Source organism: Phasianus colchicus, chromosome 15 (genome assembly GCF_987193195.1).
Source record: "Phasianus colchicus chromosome 15, bPhaCol1.hap1.1, whole genome shotgun sequence".
In the NCBI taxonomy this organism is placed as follows: domain Eukaryota; kingdom Metazoa; phylum Chordata; class Aves; order Galliformes; family Phasianidae; genus Phasianus; species Phasianus colchicus.
The window spans coordinates 14245534-14269696 of NC_143450.1; the positions used below are offsets into that span (position 1 = coordinate 14245534).

The 24163-nt window shown below is 42.6% G+C and overlaps 1 protein-coding gene across 4 annotated transcripts in view; it reads left to right on the plus strand.

Moving 5' to 3' along the window:
* The window catches only part of ADAMTS2 (ADAM metallopeptidase with thrombospondin type 1 motif 2), a 224652-nt gene that overhangs the window by 160738 nt on the left and 39751 nt on the right, over positions 1–24163 (plus strand). For 3 of the 4 annotated variants that reach the window (XM_031598314.2, XM_031598312.2, XM_031598313.2), the window contains 2 exons: positions 9855–10057; positions 20505–20588. In XM_031598314.2, coding sequence (XP_031454174.2) covers positions 9855–10057; positions 20505–20588 — 287 coding nt within the window. Of the gene's footprint in view, positions 1–5281; positions 5785–9854; positions 10058–20504; positions 20589–24163 lie in introns of those variants that run through there. The other variant, XM_031598316.2, reaches the window with a different exon arrangement.

Consider the following 24163-nt stretch of genomic DNA (forward strand, 5'->3'; position numbering starts at 1 on the left):
AGTTGTTTAACTTCTAAACATCAACGTGAATTAACAAAGATACATTTAAAGATAGTTTAATGAATTTCTGTGAATCGAAATCTCAATTTGCCATTGTTTCTGATAGTTTTCCAATACATTTGACCCCTACTAAAACAGTTTGAACAGAAATGTTAGCTGGAAAGAAATGCCTGCCAGCCCTGCCACCACATTTATGCCTTGTGAAAATACAGAGTTCTTTCCTTTTAGCTATTATTGTGTGTGTAAAAAGGCTTTCCCACCCCTTCTTCTTGGACGTTGTCCATTTGCTTTCCAAAGTCTGATTTCATTTTCTGCAGCATGAGTAGAATCATCATTAATGCTAAAGCAATTTTGTAGCACTTTCCTAAGTGGATACAAATGCAATTTCTGGTTATTCTAAGCCTTGCTTATGCTGGCAAAGATGATACTGTCTTTAAGGTGGGAGATAAATTCCTTGCTACATAATTCTTGATAGCCTTTTATTTTGAGGTGCAGTGGATCTGATTTGTCCCTATTGGAGAAGTTCTGCAAGCCTGCCAAGGAGCATTACATTCTACCAGCTGCATTTCCTTCGACAAGCAAATGTCCTCATTTTGATGGGCTGCAAGCCAATCTGAAGGACAAATCAGACTGCACTGAGTGTGACTGCTTATCAAGAAAAGTTAAGTATCCCGGTGAATATATGGAGGTCCTGAAATGAGGATCATTCCTTTAGGAGAGGGGTAAAATAGATGGCGGAAGGGGACAAATGGGAACCCCCTTTAGGTCTGGTGCTTACAATTGAGTTGGGTGATTTTTTATCGATAAAGGGTGTTGCATTTTCATTGAACTTCATACAGATTGGGAATGAATACCCCTAAAGCTGTCAACAGATTTCATGGCAGTGAGTTTAAAACAAGCCATTCTCCTCCTCTCCCTTGAAATATCTTATATTTTTTAATGATTTCCTGAAGTGAGGCTTGAAATGAAGCGCTTGGTTTTATATCAAATGAGTAAAAATGTGATTTCAGATCAACTGAAATGATTTGTTTCCTTTTCTTCTTAAAATGTTCAGTATTCGAGTCCATTTACCTGCAAATGTATTAAAAATAACTCAGAACTGCCAGAAAACTAAACAGAATGTTGATATGGCTCTAATCCCTCCTAAGCCCATAGATATTAATGCTAAATTTATCTCAAAAAGCAATGTTTGAGCCCTGCTCATGCCCCCCAGGGTGCTGCCTTTTGCCTCCCTTCCTGCTGGAGCTCAGCCTGGGGAGCAGGAGAGCAGTGAGCTCTGGTCCAACCCTGGAGCTGGTGGGAAGCAGCAGCAGGACGACTGTCTTGTCACTTTCCTCTTTTGCAGTGGTGTTATTCCAGCTTATCCCTCTTGATTTGCCTTCTCCCCATGCATACGTCTGTCTTCTTTCCTCCCTCACCTTTTCCTTTCCTCCCTTCCTTCCCCACACCTGCCTCCATTCCCAACACATCTTGCAGGGAAGGGCTGCATTTGAAAGTGTCTCTTCTCAGCTGTTCTCTTTGAGCCCCATCTCACACCCACAGGCTGCAATAGGAAGAGGCAGTGTTTAGCAGTTTGCCTTTGGTAGGACCTGACAGATCCAGAGCTCTCTGTACGGATGACAAAAGAAGCCTTTGCCCTTGATTTTGAAATGCCTTGGGAATGAAGCTTTTGTGCTTTCACTAGAACAGAGAGCGATTCTGTCTCTCAGGGTTTTTTTACTGTCATTTTTAAGCTTAAGAAATGCCTGCTTCCTTCAAGAAAGTTTTGTCTTTCTTACAGTCTTTAATCAATTGCAGCTGGTTTTGTTATTACAGAATGCCCCAGCAGATTTAGCAATAAGAGTATTTTCAAAACATACATAAAATTATAACTCCTCCTCGCTCTGATTCAAGTCCTGCCAGTGTCAGTGGCCAAGGCACCATACATCCCAGTGCCATTGCTCAGACTGCCCGAGTGATGTTTTCTTCTCATTCAATCAGCATTTTTCCTTCTTGACTCGCTCATGGTTCCTGGTGTAATATTCTCAGAAATAGAAGAAGCTGGTAGAACTTAGAGGCAGTTCAAATTGCACATGTTTTTCACTCTTGAATTTGGAAAACTTTGTTCTTTTGCTTTCTGCACAAGGTGGAACACAGCAGACCGTTTGCTTTGTTTAATTAAAAGATCATTATGATTATGTAGAAGAACAGGGGTCTGTTTGCATTGTCGTTTGTGTGATTCATTATTTGCACTGATGAGATTTGTACTGTGTTTGTTATACCTGACATTGAAAACATTTGGTTGGATCACTTACAGCTTTGTGAGACTTCATGCCTCACTCAAGAGCTCCCTTTTGAAGGGATGGTAGAGTCCTACTCGGAGACATTACCAAATGTTGGTCAGTGGTTAAAGCCAAAAGTTCTAGAACGATGTGTGAAAGATTGGCTTCAGGTGATATATTTCAATAGTATTTCCAATAATGTTTGTTTATTATATGTATTTCATCATTTTTTTTCCCCCCTCACCCCACCTCCTTCACCCATCCCAGGTAGGAATTTGAATTTTAACCTGTTTTTTTTTTTTAGTGTTTGTTCGTTAAACTGTAATTAAAACTGAATTTCCCCTTCTTGTAGAACAGTGGGTTTACGGAAAGACAGCTGCCATCTCCTGTAACCCGTCGTTATTCAAGTCCTTCACTGTGCTTTGGCATTTCCTTCTGTTAAAAATGCAAGTGGGATTGTTAGATGTGTCACCTGCAAAGCCAGAGGTCAGCAAGGCAGCTCATTTAATGTGCTGATTTGCTGTAATTTAGTCATGCTTGGAATAAGGATCATACATGGAGTATCTTGGTGGCAGGTTGGACTTCCAGTAGCCCATAAATGCTTCATTAGTGTTTGGGAGGATGTAAGGAGCCCTTAGCAGTGCACCGTGGAAACCCTTCTTATCTATCTGAATTTTGTGTTCTGACTAATTATGCATTAGCTGCAAATGAGATTGAGAACTCACAGCCCCCCTTGTGTAACTCAGTGGGGTTTGTTTAGAGCAAACGTGTCTGCATGCACTGGGATGCTCTGTAGGGCTGGGGCCGTGTTCCTGGGGTGGGTGTGGGCTGTGCAAAGCAGTGGGAGGTGGGAAGTCGGTCTCACCACGTGCTCTGGAAGTCAGGCTCTGCAGCGCTGGCCCGTTTGCAATGACCTGCCAAAATTCCTACAAGATAAGCATTTTCCAGTCAGTGCAACCACTTGCAACCAAGTCAGTGAAACTTAGAGGTTGGCCCATCAATTAATTTTCTACCGAGTAGCTTTTTTTTTTTTTTTTTTTTTTTTTTTTACCCTTTTTGAGCTTAATTTTAACCACCAAGTTATAAACGTTTTGCTTATTCATTGCTCGGTGCTGCATTGTGAAACCTGTACTTGCTGTAGTTGGGCTGACAGCTGAAAATGTTCTGAAAGATGAGTTTTACTGCTGGAAAAACTTTATGTTCAGTTCTCAAAATGCTCCACTTCAACAAGGTCACGCTGTTTTGTTTGCCTGCTTGATTTGCAGTTCTTTTCATTTCACCTTCTTGACTATTATGTTGTAATATGAAAGTTGAAATTATAACACAAAATGTTGCACCATTTTGCAAAAAAAAATATTTTAGGCCACCATATTAAATTACCCTGCTTTCACTTAATCTTTTAGCAGAACAATTATCTCTCCTCTTTGTGTTGTTCATAGTGTGACTGTGGCCCTGATGAGATCAATTTATTTTCAACTTTTCTTTTTAGCATTGTAATACCTTTTCTCTTTGTTGTGACATGCCAAAAAAGTCTCCCTGGCAACAACTCGTGGTGGTTATTCTTAGCGTCTCTCGTCTGGCCGCTTGCCACCATGTCCACCTGGCCATTGTCACTGTGCTAATTGGTTTATCCTTCGCAAAAGACTTTTTCTTACCCAGTTTTAAAAGTTCTCCTACATTTTGCCACTTTGGTAGGTTTCAACTTCGTTATTCTTTGTAACTCTGATTCAGGCAGACTCTTGAGCGTGTCCCAGATTTAAGTTTCTGTGCTGCTGTATGGGTGAGCAGGAGGAAAGAGAACGGTGCCCACCTTTGTGCAATGTGCTGCACAACACTGCTAACATGCATTCATTTTGCAAATGTGAGCTGGTTGTCCTAACCCAGGAGGTACTCCGAAGTATTTGGTGAAGGCTCACATATGCCATATTTCAAATACTTGGAACTTGGACTGATTTCCCATGCTGGGAGCAGGTTACTGCAGGAGGACTTTGGCTGCCGTACCCACTGCCCTCCTGGCAGCTGGGAGCTGCTTTGAGCCCAGCAGGGAAGTTCCCACTGATGGAGGGTGGAGCAAACTGTGCTAAAATGTGGTTCAACCAGAAATGGCATTGCTGTAAATGAGGAGACAAGGAGCTCCTAATGAGATCATATGGTTAGCAGGGCATGCAGCCTAAAACTTTCCATCTGAATTACTGTTCTTTGTGGATAAAGGCAGTACTGGGACTCATAACCTCTGTGAGGATGCCCGGAGCATGCCTGGTCTTCGTACTACTCGTGTGGTCCTGCTTTACGTTTATGTAAAAAAGTGGAAGAGAAGGAATCTGAATATGCACCCAAATTGCTCTGCTGTGATAACTGCTTGGGTAAGGATGTACCAGGTGACAGCCATGGTGTTAGCCTGTGATTCAAGGAATCCCATAAATCCTCTAAAAAGTGAGTTCCAAACTAAAGTTGTGTTGAGGCAATGTTCTCTTGGGACTTCTCTTCTAAACAGGACTGGCTTTGTGCCTTGTGCCCAGCATGCTGTGCTTGATTCACTTCTTGTTTAGACCGCTTTCAATTTGCTTTCACCTCACAGGAGCTCTCATCCATTTTAATTCACCTTGTTGGGTTTACCCTGGACTTGTATGAATGACATATAGCAGAAAGGTCCAAATGCAGACGGTGGTATGAAAAAGGGATTTATAAATTATGGAAGGCAAATGTAGCTGAGCAGGATGGCAAGGGAGAGAAGAAAGACAAATAGAGGACGTTTGGAACATAAAGCAAAAGAGAAGATGAGCAGAGCTGTATAAATAGAGGAAATAAAAAAGTCAGAGAAACTATTGATTAACAGATGAACAAGACGCATCACAAATGCATACAATGGCAAGGAATAGCAAAAATGCATGCTGAGAAACTTAAAAATGGGAGAAAAATTGCAAGAAATAAAAAGTAAGATTCGTTGGCTGTTCTTTGTTGCCTCTGACCTTCGTGGTTCGGGTCTCAATTTAGCATGGAAGACAAATGAGGATTTTGGTGGAATACTTGAAGGGGCCAAGGGGGGCTAGCTGGGGAGTGAGCTGATCGTGGGGGACAGGCGTGACAGAAGCCTACAGCATGAGGGTGGCAGGGAGCATTGCAGGGAGATGACTTGTGATTTAATGTGCTATTCCCCAGAGAGCAATTCTTTGTTGAGCTGTCAAGGGGTTTGGTACTTTTCCAGAGGTGCAGATGTATTTGAGCAGTAGGAAGCTGAGAGCCAGAGCAAGCCCATCCTGTCTGCTTGTGATTCCCTGCCATGGAACCTGCTTTGCTTGCACTCACAATACCAAGTGATGATGCATTGGCACAGGCTGCCCAGGGAGGTGGTGGAGTTGTTGTCCCTGGAGGTGTTCAAGAAGCGTGGAGATGTGGCACTGAGGGATGTGGTCAGTGGGCAGTATTGGTGGTAGCTGGATAGTTGGATGAGATGATCCTAGAGGTCTTTTCCTGCCTTAATGATTCTGCGATAGTAGGTGATGGATGGCCTCCTGCCCACAAGGTGAGGGCAAGTCCCAGGCTTGGCGTCGTGTTATCAGCTGTGAGTGGTGTGAAGCCCAGGGTGGCCCTTGTGGCTCTGCCTACCCCACAGCAGAGTGGTCTCCAGCTGGGCTTCAGGCTGAATCATTGTGGTTAAAGAGAAAGGAAAAAAAAAAAAAAAGAGATGATTTGCAGCAACACGCATGAAGGAATGGGAAGCTGGGAGTCCATTCAGTAGTGTGTCTTGGGACTGGAGCTCAGCAGCACATCAGCATGTCAACATCAAGCAGAGGATGTGGCACTCAGCATTCAGCTCAGGTGTTTGCCTGCTCTGCAGTGACAGATGAAGTGTCCACAGAGCAAACAAGCTGCACTGAATACGGTGGCTGACCTGCCTGCACGCTGTACGTTTGTATTTAAAGAGAAATTCCAGTGGGCTGCCCTGCTGACAAACCGCAGATGATGGCTGTGAACAAGTCATGCAGTTCAGTCACCCGACTGCCTGCCCTGGTCCCTGTACTGGGCTTTCCAGAAAGTCCCTTTCCCCCTGCCAGAAAGAGAAGGTAGAAAATGAGAAATGCTTCATTAGGACAATATTGCTGCTGTGAAACTGGGGAACCCTAAAGCTGATGCTGTTTTTGAAGTGCAACAGCTTCATAAATGACTCGTAAGAACTGTAGGTCCAGCTGTATTTCCCTGAGCCTTTTTGAAAGTCGTCATGAAAAAACAAAGCAAGATTGCAAGCCAGCAACTGTACTTTTGGTAGATGTCCTAAAGGGAGTGACAGAAACGCAGGGAGAGGCGGTTTCATGGCAGCAGCATGTTCATGCTTCAGTAACTCACAGCATCTGTTACAGTTTGACTGCTGCGATGGGTAAGGCAGAATCTGAAGATGTCATCTAATTTTCTGTAAAGCACAAAATATCAAAGATGAATGAGCAAGCAAATGTTTCCCCAAAATAAGTTGTTTTTGGAAATTTGCCGATGGAAAATTCTTGTATGGGACAAACATGGTAGCTTGGGGGCTTCCAACATTAAGGCTGTGATGCTGTGGCTGGTAGAGGTGGTCCTGCAAGGGCCAAAGTGATGTTGGTGTCAGTGGGGATTTTGCCTGTCTCAGAGCATGAAGCTGCATGCAGCTGGATGCTCAGACGCAGCAAGTCCATTCAGAGCCCAAATATCAAGGAATAAATAGCAGATTGAAAACTGGAATAATTTAGAGAAAAGCTTGGGGTACTGCACATTGCTTAGGAAAAGGGAACACCATATAGAAGGATCTTGTATGATATGTAGTGCTATAAGCAGTTTGCATGAACACAGCGTAACACAGACCTTTTCCCTTTAGGTTTTGATGTGCTCTCTATGTATTAATGAACTGTCGCAGCTGGAGATGTTGTCTGGTTCTTGACTCAGCAAACAGCTAGGGCTTTGCTGCATGGGATAAGCTAGGATTGCTTGCCTGTATTAACTCCAAGCAAAAGTGGAGGATGCCCAAAAAGCAACCATGTACAGAACCACGTTGGGTTGTGCTCATGCCTTCCCCTCACTGGAGGGCACTGCTGCCCATCTCCCAGCTGCCTTCTGCCCCTTGCAGCACTGCAGGGAAGGCTCTGTCACATGCAGGAGCACAGCCAGGCTGCAGGGCTCCCATTCTATGCTTAGTCCAGAAACAGTTTTCCCTCTATCGACAGCTTTTATACTGAACTGGAAGGTCTGCAGTATTAGGAGAAAAAGTCGCTGAATGATCAACGATTTTTTGTTGGCTTAAAAAAGAAAAGAATGGTTTTTTTCTTTTTTTTGAGGGATTTGTGGGTGAACTGTTAGAGTGGTGCTGTCCTTCGGTTTAGTCTGGATGATTAGCACAAGAGGAAAATACAACCCTGTCTCTCAGCTTTTAATTTTCAGAAATGTGAATTTTTCCTGGTGGGAACACAGAGGGTTTCAACAGAGGCCATTGTTAGCCCTGCAAATGCCAAGTGTCTGCTCTTGGGAGATGGAGAACAAAGTTGGCACCAATAATTAGCAGCTGAAGCTCTGATTTGGCAAAAGTTGCTGAAAACGAACAAATGATGGAGAGGTCTTGGGATGACTTAGTAAAATACAATGCAGTTGAGATGACTCTCGGAGTGTTACTGCACAAAGCACAGGGGGAAGGTAATGTGGAAAATACAATTGCTCTTCTCGTGAGCCAGAAGGACGGCCAGGGCTGCAGCGGGATGAGATGAGGGGCAGGGAGGGAGCAGGCAGCCTGCCTGCAGGATGGTAAGTGCAGGATGCCAGGATCACGCTGTGCCTCTGGCGCAGTGGGGATGAAGGCACCGCACTGCTGGTTTGCAGTATCACCTCTGATAGCTCTAGCCTTGCTGCTTATTGCTGTCCTTTTTTTTTTTTTTTTTGTGAGCAATGAGAGAGGACACAACCGGCAGCCCCTGCCAGCTCAGTCTTACTTTTCTAGAAAGCTTGTAACAGTTACTGTCATATTGTACATATAATTTGTAAGGCAAATCAGACTTAGAATATGTGATTGCCTCATGATCCTATAGAGAATGTCCCGAGCCCGCTGTGATAGCTCAGTAATTACTTCTGGGCACCAGTGAGAATTAACACTGAGGCATTCCCAGTGGAGCAAAACAGGAGATAGGGCTGGTGCTGGCTGCTGGTGGGTTTTGAGCCCTGACTAAGCACAGGAGGAGATCACAGCTCTGTGGGGATGGAGGAGCACCGCATGGGGCCTTCTCTGTTTATCTGAGGCTGTGGCCTCGTCCTCAAAGTTCCATGGGGAAATGGTAAAAGGCTGTCCAGATATTCCTGTAATGAGCCCGGTAATCCACTCATCCCAAGCAGCCAATTTTTATGTAAAAATGTCAGTAAGTGAAGATGGAGATTCCACATTTTTTAGTAACATTTCCAAGAGTTGTTTCGTATTTCACCTTTGAAGGTGATGACTTCAGCCTCCTCCCTCTGCTTCCTATTATGCTGCTGTGAACTGAGTGCTGGAAGCCTTTAATCAACCCTCAGTGCTCCCTCTGCCTGTCCGAGTCAGTCTTCTGACATTTTCTGAAATCAGGAGATTCTTAGGGGGGATTCCTAGGGCTCTTGAAATACAAATGATAATAATGATATTAACACTAATCATTGTTATTCTGTAGGGTGAAATGTCAATATTCCATATTTTCATGTTAATTTTTAGGGTCTGTATGCCACATGAAGTGTATCCCATCCTGCCAAAATACAAGATTTTTGTATCACAGGCACTGTTTCAAACAGCTCGTAATAATGTTGGCTGCTATTGTGCCTGATGGAGTGGTCTTTGACATGCAGTAATGCAAAATGACATGACAAATTAGGAACAAAAAATGAAAAGCTGCTAAATAATCTTGAACGTAGCTAAAAAATGAATTTGTCTCGTATCTAAAGTGCGTTCCTGATTTGTAATGATAAAGAGGATCCGTGCCACTACTGCTAAATGATGTGAGTGTATTGAGGAAAGGAGCTAATGCATTGAGGGGGGATGTTGGATTGTTACCAAATGTTCCATATAAACAGGTTTTGTTGGTAACAGCATTTGCCTGGAAATATGACTGTGGGCAGTAAGATCAGATTCAAAGCATGGTGTTGGCCTTTACCTGTGGTTCTGAAATCAAGGATGCCCTTGGTAGCACAGGATCCCACCATGGTGCATTTCTTACATGTGGCACTGAGCAACACGTAGCCACTGTGGGGATGGGTTGGACTGCACGATCTTAGTGGTCTTTTCTAACCTTAATTATTCCATGAATCTAAGTGCTTTAAAGCAACAATTATTTTTCTGCAGACAGCTCCGTTCTTCTTGGCAAGGCCTTGGTGTATCTATCCCTTTGGCCTTGTAATTATAACACAGTATTGCTTTGTAGAAAGTATTGTTTTTACGCTGCAAAGTAATCTTTCAGGTCAGATTTCTCTCTCATTTAGGTCACCTTTAACTGACATTGAAAGAAAGTTATTCCGTTACATAACATAACAAAAGCTGCTGCTTCAAATTTATCCCAGCTCACCTGAGACCTGAGCCTGAACCGCTGTCAGTTTTTAACTTGTTTGTTTGTCTGATTGCAGCGCCTAACCTGACTAATCTGGATGGTCTCGACAGTGCACTGAGCCTTATTGAAGATCGGGTGCACAGATTGAGGCAGCGCCGCCGGAGGCACGCGACGGATGATGATTACAACATCGAAGTCCTTCTGGGGGTCGATGACTCAGTTGTTCAGTTCCATGGGAAGGAACACGTTCAGAAGTACCTGCTGACCCTGATGAACATTGTGAGTACAGCCCTGCTAGCCCTGCACGGTGAGATGGCAGTGAGGGGAGGGTGGATGGATGTTGGTTTTGCCGTTTAATACATCATAGATTTTTCTCATAGCAGGAGGTGAAATAATTCTAGGAGCAAAATCCAGGCCGCTTGTAGAAAAGGCAAAAGGGAAGAAGGAACAAAAGAAAAAGGGGCCAAGGAAGAAACTGACAGCGGGGCCATTAAAACACTCAGAGTCCTGCTTATATGCTTTGATGGATGGGGGTGTAGGGTCAGGGCCTCGGGTCCTTGGAAGTCATTATGTTTTAGATGTATATTCCCTTAACTTCAGCTCCCTGCTGAATAACATGGTTTGGAGAACTATCTTCAAATAGGGCTGTATTAGAAACTTCGATTGGCTTATACATTTTTAAAACTGCTCAGTTAAACTCTTTGATTCCTCCAGAATCACTTACAGTCCCAGGCCACCCGCCTGCTCCTTGCTCACGCTGCAGTAAGATGCTATGCAGTCAAATCACTGAACTTTCTTAAATTGATTTAGTATTTAGTCCGTAGCTGACACCTTTAGGTTTCCTTCGTTAAATATTTAATCTTTGGAACCGTTGTGCAGCAGACTATATAATGTGGTAGTGAGGAACATAGAAGCTGGAGGATGTTTGGAGGAGCTGCCTTTTCTTTCTAAATATCAGAGTAATAGACATTTCCACGAGCATGTCTAGTACACCAGCCAATAAGCAAGGCCTCTGTGTTGTGGGGTCAGAATCAAGTTTTGAAAATCAGTCTCCATTATAGTCAAAATAAGCAGTGTTCTTTTGGCACAAAATTGGCATTGAGTGGTGGTCCCCTTCATAGACCATTCATTCTGGGAAGAGTCCCTTCTCGTGCTCACCTGGAACAGAAGTCTGTTTTCAGTAGAAACTATCAGCAAATATGTCTTCTCTGTGAAATGTTGTTGCATTAAAATTGTAGGTCTGCTCTGGTTTTGACAGACGGACTGTGATTGCTGAAGCTCACATAGAATCAAGAGAATGGAGTGTCTGTAGGTGACTTCTGGGCATTCCAGACACCGGCAGATATATGGACACAGTGTGTCCTGTTAGCTACTTTTGTCTGGGGTGCTTTTTTCCTAAGAAATATTTTTTAATTATGAAGCTTGTTTTCTCATTACTTTATTGCATTCTTTTAACAATGTGTGGAATGTCAGTGTTTTTCATTTTAAATGAGAGGTAGAATACAGTGTAAGGAAATCCCTTGTGCGATGTGAATTCAATTGCACTGCTTTTTTATAGCGAAATTGTAAATAGTTAAAAATCTGTAGTGACATTAGAGTTACTGGGTACCTGGTGTATGCTCTCGTGGCTGTAAGTACGTACGTTTTAACAGAAATGACATAGTGAATTTCATCTGTTTGTGTGGTTTGTTTCCTCTGAGGCTTAAAACAAAGTCTACAATGAAACAGATGGTTTTATATATCTCTAAATTAACAAGCCAAAGAGGCCAAACCAGGAATGTGGCAAATGGGCTGAAATAGATTAAGCAGGACTCTACTTATCATGTCACTTAAAACTATTTTTAAGAATTAAAATATACAGTAATGGTAAAGGAGCCATAAATGTTCCAGCTCTGGAATACACTTGTTCCTAATTTTAGCAAACCATCCAACACACACATTGTAAGAAATAACAACTCTTAAACATGCTGTCTCTGCAAGTGGTTTAGAAAGTGCAGCCTGTGTAACCATATCCCGGGGCTGTAACAGCTCCTGGCACGGGCAGCAGCTGTTCTATTGGTAGGTCTGAGGCAGAAACATGTCCTCTGGGGATGGAGGATGTGTCCTTTCCCTTTGTGTCCAGGCTGTGAGGAGCTGCTCAAGGAGGTGCTGGGAAGTCTTTGGCAGCCTCAATGTTGTCCTAGTCTTTCCTTTGCTAATACTCAGCCAGTTTCTATAGTCTGCGTTTTAGACAAGGGATGGGTGATGGGGACCAGTCCTCTGTTTCTTTCTCTCCAAGACTTGCTCTGCTATGGAGAGGCAGATACCGGCTGATATGGAATGTATGTTTACAGTCTGGGCCTGGTGAGATACATAGGCCAATGGGAGCTGAAAGAGAAGAGAGATGGCTGCAAAAAGAAGTCTGCTGGAAGATCCCACTGGAACCATCACATTGTGTGTACCCTGCTGGTTTTACAGGCACAATCAATTAGCTTTGTACTTCAACAAGGCATTAAGCATAAAATCAATTAGCTTCATACAGTAAGAAGGCATTAAGGATAGAATCAAGTGTGCATAGAAAGTAAATAAACTAGAATAATGGAAGTCTTTACTGGAGATAAAGGGCTGATTGAGAGGGTTGAGTTTCTCTGGTTCCAAAAAATAAAATAAATTCCAGGTGAGGTCTCCCTCTTGCCCAGAGTCCCAGAGGCGTAATCGCTTTCCCAGAAGCAGCGCCCAGCTCGCAGCATGGCTGCTCTCCCTGCTTTGCCTGGTTTTGCTGTGCATGATGCTGTGAGCAGTTGTCCTTAATTAACTTTTCCCAGGGATCTTGGGTGGAGCCCTACCACCAACCCAATCAAAACAGTGTATTTTTTTCAAGCCCAGCGCGATGACTTAAGCAGCACAAAACAGATTGACTGAATAAGGGATGTGTTACAGTCCACACCTAAAAGCCATAAAGTGAGAAAAAACAGAGACTGTGTCCTGGCTATCTTGAATAGCAGTGCTAATATTTATCCTAATGTTTGGAAATGAAGACACAGCCCCCAACCAATAGTGAGAGATGCACCAGAGGGTTTTTAATACTTTGGGCTGCAGCCACACATCCCTGTCTGTCTGCTAGCAGTGTCACTGCTGTGAGCCAGGCCTCCTGTCACCCATCTTTACTCTCCCACCATTCCTCATACAGAAACTTGGGTTTCTCTTGATATCCCTTCCTCTCTGCTCTGCACCATGGGGATATTCATTCCACCTTTAGAAAGAAAAGCCATTGTTTTCACTTCGGAGACCTTCAGCTGCCTCTCACTTGCACCACTTTCTTTTGTGCATCATGGTGTGTTTCTTCCTGGGAAGGATAGCAGCTTGCACAGGCCTCTGTATTTCCAAGTATAAGCCCACCCACTGCACAAATTATCTTCGTATTTTTAGCATGCAGGACCATTGCAAGAGAGGAGAGAGATTTGGGAGCTATCTTGCAGCCCTGTCGTTTACTCAAGAACGGGGAAGGTAATTTAATTTCTGCAAGAAAGCAGCAAAGGAATCAGATTTTTATCTGCTCCTACAAGTGTATGGGAAATATTAAAAACCACTTGACCAGGAGTGGCATTGGAGAACTATCTTGTTCATCAGCAAACAAAAGGATTTCACTGCAGGATGCTGTGGGAGGAGGAGCAGGGCGCTGAGCTTCAGTGGGTATTGGTGCAGCCCCGGGCTAAAGTTCTCAGATTGTTTTATAACCCTCTTAAAGTAGTTCTCAGTATTAAGCAGGCCTTCTGCTGCCTGCTGCAGAAAAGGAGCAGAGCTGAAGCTGGTAATTCACATGGCTGGGTTGGGCTAGTGGTCAGCCCACCAGAACCCTGTGTTAGGAGTCGCATCCAGGATGAAAATGTGGATAACAAGTCTTCCTAAGAGGCAGAGTTGGAGTATATTCACTTACAATATTTCTGCTTTTTGAAACAGCAAAGTCTCATGAAATATGCTTGCTTCCAGATAGTATGGAACTTATTGGCTCCATCTGTCTTCAAGTCTTCAACTTTCATGCCCCTCTTTGCATTGTGTTTTTTTCCCCAGTAAAGCCCCTGCCTTAACCTCTTCTTTCTTACTTTGTCCTTCTTCCTCTATTCCCATAGCAGTATTTTTGAGCCTTATTTCAAGTACCTTATTTTTTAATGCTGGCAATTGTCATCCTTATGTATATTTTGGAAAAAATTGCCTAAAAGCTGCTCATTCTTTGAATTCTGGAGTGTTTTGGGGGATGAGAAAATAATCTTTAAATTTGCTTTCTATTTCTTTACTGTGAAAGATGTGACAGTGCAGCATTTAGAGGCTAGCCTGTGTAGCATCCATGCAATGGATACGTGATCAAAATGTGATACTGAAAGGCAGCTCCTTAAAGCTGAAGTTTCTGCCATCATTTCAATGAAAGAGAGGCTCTAAATAGGATTAATGCCTCACTTATGGCAAGATTTATCTGAATATTTAATTATTTATATGCCTTTGAAATCAGTGAGAGTCAGTTTTAAAACTTAGCCCATAGGATTATGTCTGTCCCAAACTTCAAGTGAACATTTTGCTCCAGAACATATAGATTTAACAAATTTTCATTTGAGTAACTGAAATCAATGGGTGTTCTGCAGCTGGGGGTGTTGGAAAGCCCAGGAGTCTTTCACCTGTGTCTTTCAGCACTACACATCTCTTTGAAATTGTGGCCCTGAGGCACTGCTGAATATGTTATCCATCCTCTTTAATAGGGTGTCCATGATACTACTATGATATGTGAGATTTCTGCTCTCGTGTCTTTGGCTGATGAGGGATGAAGATTTCCAGGTACAGAACAGCAAGTCCCTAATGAGAGGAAAGGGCAGAAGTGCTGCTGGTTTCTAACTGGCAGTTGGATGAAATCTGAAAGCGTGTCTAATTCAAGCTGCTAAAAAGAAAGTGATGATTGAATGCTTTGAAATAATGGTGCAATCTGTATTCAGGATCATGCTTTTTAAACTAGAAAGCATTTCTTAGACGGGAAGGATATCTTATTAAAATTGACTTTGCTGGATTTGTAAAAACTAAGCAACTTAAAAGCACCAATACTCATTATTTCAGATCAGTTTACTTCAATGTATAAACTTCAAATCTGAACTGTTTCTAAGAAATTCCCCAAATGACAAATGCAGGTCCAGATCAGTTGTCAATAGGTGAATGGCAGCTCAGTTGAAAATTTAGATGTGTGAGAGTTAACTGCTTTTAGACTGTTCATTACAAACCAGTAGCTGCGACTTGCAAGGAAGAAAGTTTCTGATGAAACCTCAGAAGATGATTTTTATTCATTATCTTGATTGCTGCTGTACGGTGGGAGTTGTGCATGGGAGTGGGCACTGGGAGGCCATGCAGAAAGCAGTCCTTCTGAACCCCTACAGAATCTATTCAGTTCCATAGGGGGGATTATTTCTATCACCAATTAGGTGAGCATTTCTTATCATAATTAACTGGACTATACCTTGCTGTTCTGATGTTCTGTGCTGTGTCCAGCGCTCAGATTTTGGTGATATTATTGCAGGGTTAATTACTGTTCAAAGATAGATTTTCCTTTAGTCCAAGTACCAACATGAGCTTTAGCCATAAAGGTTGCAGCCAAGGGCTTTGGAGATGTGACAGTGTGGTTTGTGTGATGGAGCATGGATAATTAGGATCAGCTTGCAAATGTTGGGTGCTTTCCTTAACCAAACTATTTAAATAGTTCACTGCACTTACTGCGTTGACGCCACACCCTCATGCCTTGTAGTAAACTAATACATTAATCTGCTTAATTATTTTATGATACCAGATTTGATTTTATTAGAATGATCTTGAGATAGCAACTCAAATACTGAGTCTTTTGGCATAAATGTAGTTTACAGCATTTGGAGAAATGAGGAGTTCCAAGAGCCTGAGGGAGGAACTGAGAAAAATAAATTAGTTGTACAGGCAGAAAACAGAGTCTATGACCTTTCTAAAACCAATCTTACAGTCAGAGACGAGATAGAGACCCACAACACAAAGCTACCTTGAGTCTTGCCAACACATCTGCTCTGGGGAATGTTTTTCATTTTGATCAGAAGCAGCAAACTTGGACTTGGTACCATCTCCTCACTCTCACACCAGTGAAGGTAAATCAGGACTCGGACACAGATTCAGATACAAAACAACAGATGCATATCTCTGTTTCATAGTGCACGTTGCCAGGCACTCTCCCTGTTGCCTATGTTTTTGAGCAGAATTGCATTTTTCCAAATTTGAGGTCACAGTTTGACCTTCAGGTTGCGTATGTGTTGTGCGCTTTCGTTATTCCTTTTTCCTTGTGATACTCAACGATTTGTAGGAAAAAAAAAGTTCTTCTCTGAGGAAGTGAGGAAATGCCTAAAAAGGGAAACTGAGAGCCCTTTATTTTGCCTGTTGGCTTTCTGTGTGACCATAGTTCATCCACCAGAGGAGTTGGTGTAATGTTATTCCTGTGGGATTAAGATGAAGCTTTGGGAATGTTAAAAATGTTACTTTGGGAACTTCAAAAACATAAAGGAGGTGATGAAAACCAAAGAGGATAGTGGTGTTTGAAGTGAGAACACATAAAAATAAAGCGGGAGGAGAGTGCTTTTGGGAGGGGTCAGATTACAAACATTTGTGCTCAGTATCCACCATGACATTTCTGGTTCCTCGCCTGTAATTCAAACCAGCCATTTCTTACAGAGACAGACAATTGCTGGATGCCCACCAGGCACTGAGGCTTTGCTGCAGATAATTAAGATCTGATGAATGAGCTGCAACTCGGGCTGGGCTCGAGCGATGGCTTGCCAGGAGCTGTGCTGTCCCACACGCGTGGTCCTGCTCTGCCCACGTAGCCATGGGGTATTTCTGCAACAGTGCTCATGCAAGGATGTAAGGGCCATCCAGTGGCCATCTGATTGGGCTGGATGAATGAGCAGTATATGGTGACTGGAAAGCTAGATGAGTGAGCTGCATCTCGTATGGTGCCCTCTGCAAATGGCTCTGTTGGCTGCCGTGGTTGGATCATATCCCTCAGAGGCTGATGGCAGCGGGAGGCTGAAGCTGTTTGATGTCTGTTGGTGCTGTGTGCTTGTGAGCCAGAGGCCGCAGTGCTCACCCGAGCGAGTGATGTTGCATGGGGCCACAGGGACGTGCCTGGGGACCAGCTCATCTGAGATGGTTCATGGTTCAGTGGGACCGAGATCCCTGATAAACTCTGCAGAGAGGAGAACTCCTTCAAACCGCATGAATGAGTTTGCTGATGACTTGCCAAAATGTGCAGATCGTGGTTCTCTTACTGCACGTCGATTTAATTAGAGACTTGGGGAGCCTCTGGATTTCCCCTACAAATCCTGCCAGCTGCAGGTAACCCGTGCTGCATCAAAACCAGCAGAGCTGCAGCTGTTTGGTACTATTTGCATTACAACAGTTTTAAAATTTCCTTACAGTATTGGGTCCCGTTTTGTTGAATAACAAAAACTTGCAGAGCTTCTTTAATGAAGCCTAGTGCATCTCACAAAAGCTTAGCTTTACTTGAGTTGTTGCTTTTGTGTTTTTTCATGGTTTTTCTGTTTCAATGTTTTTGAAACAGAAAAAGTTTTTTACAGAAGTAAGTTTTTTACTTACTTACTCTGTTGGCTTCAAACTTGCTTAGGGCAGAAGACATAAAATGAGCAGAGAGGGACAGAAGGAAAAATAATAAATCAAGTGCTTGTTTTCTTAAGCAGCACCAATCTGTGCCAACCTGGTTTCTAAACAGAAGCAGAAATAGAAATGCATATTTTGCTTTGATTGAGATATCCCACAAAAATAAACCATGATACAAAGTTATCTCAAAATAGCTTGTGAGCTACAATAGTTTTGTGAAAGTCTCTTCACAGTGTTTCAGTGTGCTTTGAATTCTTTCAGCTTTACCCAACATTCTGCATCGCCCTCTGTAAATGCTGAATCACTGTGGACATCTAATGGGATTTAGTGCAAAAATCTTCCCTGCCTTCTGTCTAGGGGCTGTCATTTTGTGATGAGCTTTGTGCATTCTCCTTTTCCTATGCAGCAGCACAGTTTTAGGCTGTGACTCTTATTGATCTAAGGGCGAGAGATCTGTTCTGATTTTTGGTAGGTATAAATCAGGATGCCCTGCAGAAATATATAGGAATAGAGCAGAAGTATTGTGTAACCATTTTCACACCTGTCTGTGTTTATTATATAGACATCCAAACCTATTCCATGTCTGTTATCTGAACAAGCACTTCAGTGCCCAGTGCTGCAGCCGTGTTGGACAGGAGCTCAGTGCCCGCAGGGTGCTGGGTTGCTTTGTGCCCCACATAATGGGCTGTGTTTGCTTCATGCTGCTCTCCTGTGGGGTTGGCAGGTGGAATCCTGGAGAAACTGAGCACAGGTTTGTGGAGGCCCCTGTCAGTGCGTGAGAGCACAGCACTGTCACTTGGATCTCATTTCTTTAATAACTTCCTGAAACAAATAGGTGCAATTTAGGTCACACTGAAAAAAAAGGTAAAGCATCTGTTTCAGTGTATTATCTGTGCACAGCGAGACGCTGCTGGGAAAGCCACGGAGCAGCTTTGAGAAAAGAGCAGAGGTTCCATTCAGCTCTGTGTGAGGAGGGGTTGGATTCGTCCTCTTTAATGAAACCAAGAGCCAGAGTTTTGAATCGACCCACTGTCCTACAGAAAATCCACTATCCCGAGAGAACCGAGCAGCTTTTTTACAGTGCTTGTGCTTTTCTGTTCATTCACAGTTTGTTTGTTAGATGTCATTTGCATGAACAGTCAAACAGTGTTTCAATTCTGTTCCATCAACATTTTCATGCCAAGTTTCATTTTGGCACGCAACAGTGATACGGTTGTTCTGTTACTCAGCCATTGTTAGAAGAGGCTTAGGTTAAATTCTGGAAGTTAATGAGAGAGTGGTCTGCAGCAATTTGGATTATGCATTATGAACTAATTAAATTCTTATTTACATGCCATGCTTACTGTCTTCTACAGAGGAGTTCTTGTTCAGTACTCATTTCACGTATAGGTAATTTACAGCATATTGCAGCCTCACATCACGGATGTGTGTGCTGTCTTCCCTGTACACAAAGAATGGGGCAAATTAATATCCCTGCCTCCCTTGCAACGTGTGAGGGTCTTTTTCCTGGGTGAAAGAATGTTTGTAATGCGGAATGCATGTTTGTATCTCACATCTTTACAATCTGTGTTCAGTAATGGTTCTCAAAGTAAGAATCTTTCAGATACAGGAATATAAAGTTAGTCTTTTGAAGTAGTATTTATATGCACAAATACGTGATGTAATTTCCAGAGCCACTGTTTACAAAGCAGATCAGCAGGTCAGGGTGGGCTGCTGCTCACAGCCACTGCTGTGGGATGCTCAGACGTGAAACCTGGGCTCTTACCAGGCATAACATCAGGCTCTTATATTAAAAATACTGATAAAATGAATTTAAATTGACTTCAAAATGTCAATCGAGATTGCTTAGTAAAATTAACACTGGTGTATTCAGTTTAATTGTTTTTACAGAGATAAAGGATAAGCCGTTAGAAGTAGAGCTGCTTGAAGAAACAGTACATTATTTATTATTGTGTTTCTAATGAAAGTTACTCTGAATGTTACTTATTAGACTGCAGTAAGGAATCTGTGTTTTAGGAGGAAATGAGATTTGTTTCTATCCACAGAGCAGAGCAGTTTGGTGCAATCCTTACCAACAAGACACTCGCCATGCAGGGAGTATCTCATCTGCCTCTTCTGGTTTCTGAAGCCAAACCCCTGCTGTTTGGCAGAGCACATTGGTGCCAATGAATGGCCTGCTCTCATGCATCCATTCATCGTGGAGTATTCAGATCAGCCCCTTTAACAGCTGATATTTGCCTAGCTCACTTGTGGCAGTGTTTCCTAAGTCATCTTTATTCATCCACATTTCATTTTGCACTGTAAATATTTACCATTCACTTTTCAGTGTTTATAGGGTGATTTGTACCAGTGTGTGCATTTGGTTACAAAGCCCTACTGGAAAAAAAGAAAAGAAAAAAGAGTTTTTTCTTTGCCAGTGTTTTTTAGCTTTCATTCTGCTTGCAAAGTTTAACGCTGATTGGTTGTGACATGCAATCCAGTCAGTCCATGTGGCTGACCAGGCTTTTTGGGGGAGGTATATCCTCTTGTCAGAATGCCATTTGATGAGTCCCAGTTGGAGAAGTTACAGGGTGCAGCTGAGCAGATCTAGCACATCCCTTTTGGGATAGAGGCAGCCCCAGGGTCTGTCCCTCTGCTCCTGAGCCCTATTCCCATGAATGGTCTCACTCAGAATGGGGCTCCTCTGGTTTGTGCTTCAGTGTGTGGGCTCAGGTCAGGGAGGCACACGGCGTGGGACAGGGCAGGGACTGGGGGCTCTCCATCAGAGGCAGGAGCTTTGTCATGGAATCCACCATGATGCACTGCTCGTATGTATAAGTCTGTTTAGGTTGGCCTTTAAATTCCTACTAGCATGAAGTATCTGATGATGTTATGTTGATTTTAAATGATTTAAAATGAATTATGGCCTATTCAGAGGCTAGAAAATAAATTTCCTTCTAGCATCGGTGGAATTTTCCCTTCTTATGTATGATCACAAATGATCTTTGTCTTAATGACAGCATAGCAAAGGTGCTGCTTTAGCATTTGCTGTCAGAGTTACTTGTTGCCAGCACTGTGGCTGAAGCTCTGACCTCTTTTGCAGGTTAATGAAATTTACCACGATGAATCCCTGGGTGCTCACATCAACGTTGTCCTGGTGAGGATAATCCTGCTGAGCTATGGCAAGGTAAGGAGGGGTTATGTTAAATGGAGGAGGTTGAGATCTCTGAACTTGATTCATCGTGTATGAATGCAAAGAACATTTATCTTTATAGGCATTTCCCTACAATTTGAACTTCACACTAGGAAAATAACCACGATTTGTTCTGTGTTTTCCCTGTGTCATTTTATCTTGCTGCTTAGCTCTGGCAGTCTGTCTTTTTAGACTTGTTTGAAATGATCCATGGGACATTATGAACATCTTGGTTCCTCAGAAAAATGTAAAGTTTTTGTGGTAGAGTAGTATATAAGTATCACTGAACACATGCTGGATCAGTTCTGCAGGATGCAGATTCCAAGAACTCACTTCACCTTGTGCTTAAAATGGGTTGGACTACATGTGCTTAAAGTTAAGAGATAGGGGCCACAAGGCAAGAGTTCTGCAGATTGAGTCTGTAGTCAAGAATTCGAAGTGTTTTCTTGCCTTTTCTAAGGGAGGGATTGCTCCATGAGCAAAACTCACTTAAAGAGAAATGAAAAGTTTTAATCTGTTCAGTACTGATGTGCTGCTATGTGGGCTAAATCAACATCAGATTCCACGGTAGCTGGAAGAGGGTGTTTGAAGTACGTTGATAAACTTTTTGTTTAAGGACTGCACATCCAGCTGCTTGAAGGAGAGCATTAAAATCTAATGGCTTTTTCTGTGATGGGCGTTGCTGGTATTTGCATGCTCATGTAATAAACCTGGGGGCTGGAAGATTCCATGTATATTCATGCAAGAAGCTGAAAGTCAAATCCAGCTGAGCGTTGGTGGTGAGTCTCCTCTGACAGTCACCACTTACCCTGCTCAACTAAACCAACCCATCTCTGCTCTTCTTGCAGAGATAGACAGCAATGTCAGTAAGTGTTTTGGGTTAGCTCACTCAGATGTGTGTCCTAAAATCAAAGGTAAAAGAGGTCACCTTTTCTGTTTTGTGATCGAAAGTTTGTGGTGTCTGATTAAATTATGAAATAAATGAAACATCCTCATGATTGCTGTAATGACAGCAATTTGAGGGATTGCAGATCAACTAATAATTCTCAAAAATATCTTATATTGCAGCAGTGGTTGAAGTGACGTGTACTGGTCACTTCTTTGCTGTCCTTATTTCATAAGTATTTCATGGTTGCTATGCCTGCCCATCTTGAGTTCAATCAATCTGCATTGGTACTAGTGTGAACTCAGCTCCTGCTGCATTTTCTGATGCAAGATCAGAAATAAAACATTGTCAATTGATAATTTGAAAGTTATTATCTCACATTAATCTGCTTCACAGAGAGGAGTGGGTGGAGCATGGACACCTTCCCTTCCTGGTGGGCCTTTGTACATCACTGAATAGCTGCAGGTGGCACTATATGATCTGCTTATGGATTGTCCATTAAAGGGTTCCAAACCCATAATCCATAGCAGACCGTGTTTTAGTTGTCCTGCAGGATTCAGCAGAGCACAATTCCAAATAAGTTAACCAAATAACCATGAAGAAAATTTCTCTTGCTCAGACGGAAAAGTTGGAATAGTTCTTATTTTCTGAACCTGTTCTTGAGTAATTAGAACAAAGTCCTCAATATTTTAGTAGCCTGCTAAAACATGCTAAAACATTTTTCTGAAGTATATATTCAACGTACATAGTGAAAGGAATGGTGTGTGGACAAGTTAAGCCAGAGCAGGCATAAAGCAGCCTGCTTGGCTTTGCGAGATGGAAATATTATCCCAGTCTTGCTTGAATAAGCATTTATTTTCCAAGCATGTAGCAGATATCTTCAGATTCGCTTGCTTTATTGAAGGCAATTTATATATATTATCAAGGGTGCCATTTAAATAATCATAATAATTACATTATGGTTCTGTAACTGATGAAGTATGTACCATCAGTGTCAGATTTCTGACAGCACTCTGAGCTATTGCCAATTCTCAACCCCTAAGCAGCCTTTTACTGTGTTGTGGTTGGGTTTTTTGTGTATGGTTTTGTGTTGTTTCTTTTTTTTTAAGAAGATGATGATTATATTATTTTATACAATGTCATCTTTTGATAAGAATAATGTGGACAATACTTGAGTTGCATAGCAACCAGCTTTTCTGTGGTTCTTGCTAGGAGGTACTCCATTTCTTGAAGCATACTTCGTAATATTTTCAACCTAACAGAGCTGCACATTCAAAAGTTTCAGTAATTTTATTAAGTGCATTAAGTGCCTTGGTAAGATGAAAAAAAATAGGTGTTCCCTGGTGACAGCACGTTCAGATTACTCCATAGGCAAGTTCAAAAGATCTGACACCATTTTACTGAAGTATACTTTTGTGTATGTTATCAGTTCTGGACAAAGGCTGAAGCTATGGCAGGTCGAGACCATTGGCACAGGATGACATGCAGAGGCATTGGGACAGGTTTTGCATCGTGCTCTGGACGTGTGGTAAATCTGGGAGCTACTGTGCACTTCTCTGCATTTTTATATTGATCTCCTGAGACGATGGGATGGGATGCTGTAAATCAGTAAACAAGGGCACATGCCATGCATTTTTCTTCAAAAGGGAAAAAGAAGAGCTGGCTTGTTTATTCCTTTTTGACTTAGGTAGATCAGTTCCAAATTTTGAAAAATGCAGAATCGTGTGAGAAGAATATTATTCAATGTTTTAGCAAATTCTTCCATTAAGATCTATTTTGAATGTAACAGTTCTGTAGTCCAGTGAGCTCTACAGCACTGCAGGGAAATAGCCAAAGAACCACAATCACTGAGTGCGGAGGAGGTGGCAAGAGATGAGTTGAGAATGGACTTGGAAGCCCTGACTTGCTATTATAAAATTTGTTTTGAAACTTTTAAACCCCGAGCACTGCATAAAATCCTCTCATCACCTCTTTGAGGTGGATGAATAAAGATTATTTTTCCCACTTTACAGCTAAAATAACAAAGACGCTCAGCGTTATTCTGGAGGCCACACGGAAGGTCACTGGCAGTCTGGGGATAAGAGCTCATAAATTCCTGGCTCCAGCCCCACACTCTGTCCATCCACAATGGTGACTTTGTGTGTAGATGAACCACCCTTAGACAGCAGCAGAAAATAGCACACATTCGCTGCAAAGGGAGTGATTAAGCCAGTTATTACTGGAAAAAAAAGTCATTAAGACTTTCACAGGAACTGCATGAATTTCAATAAATGCAGCTACCTGAGGATTTATGAGAGTTATTTCTTGGGAAATCTGAACATGGCTGTGCAGGACACCTCTGAGCTCTCCTCTGGAGCAGCATGCACAGCTCTGGTCTCTGGGATGCATACTGGCACAGCATGAGACAGGCTGGGGAGTGCTGCTCTGTGCTCAGCTGAACTGGAAACCTGGGAGAAGGATCCGTGATAGCTTCAGATCAGTGTGGCACCAGAACAATGGTTGTTGGCCGTGTGAATGTCATCAAATCGAAGAGGAACCTGACCACCAGGGCAGAATCTTTCAGAAAGATGAGGGGAGGGAAAAGAACCAAATGGTTTTAAGATGTGAGTCAGTAGGAGCATCACATGAGATGGCTTCCTGCAATCTCACAGGGCAGGACTGTTAACTGAGAAGGGTTTTTCAA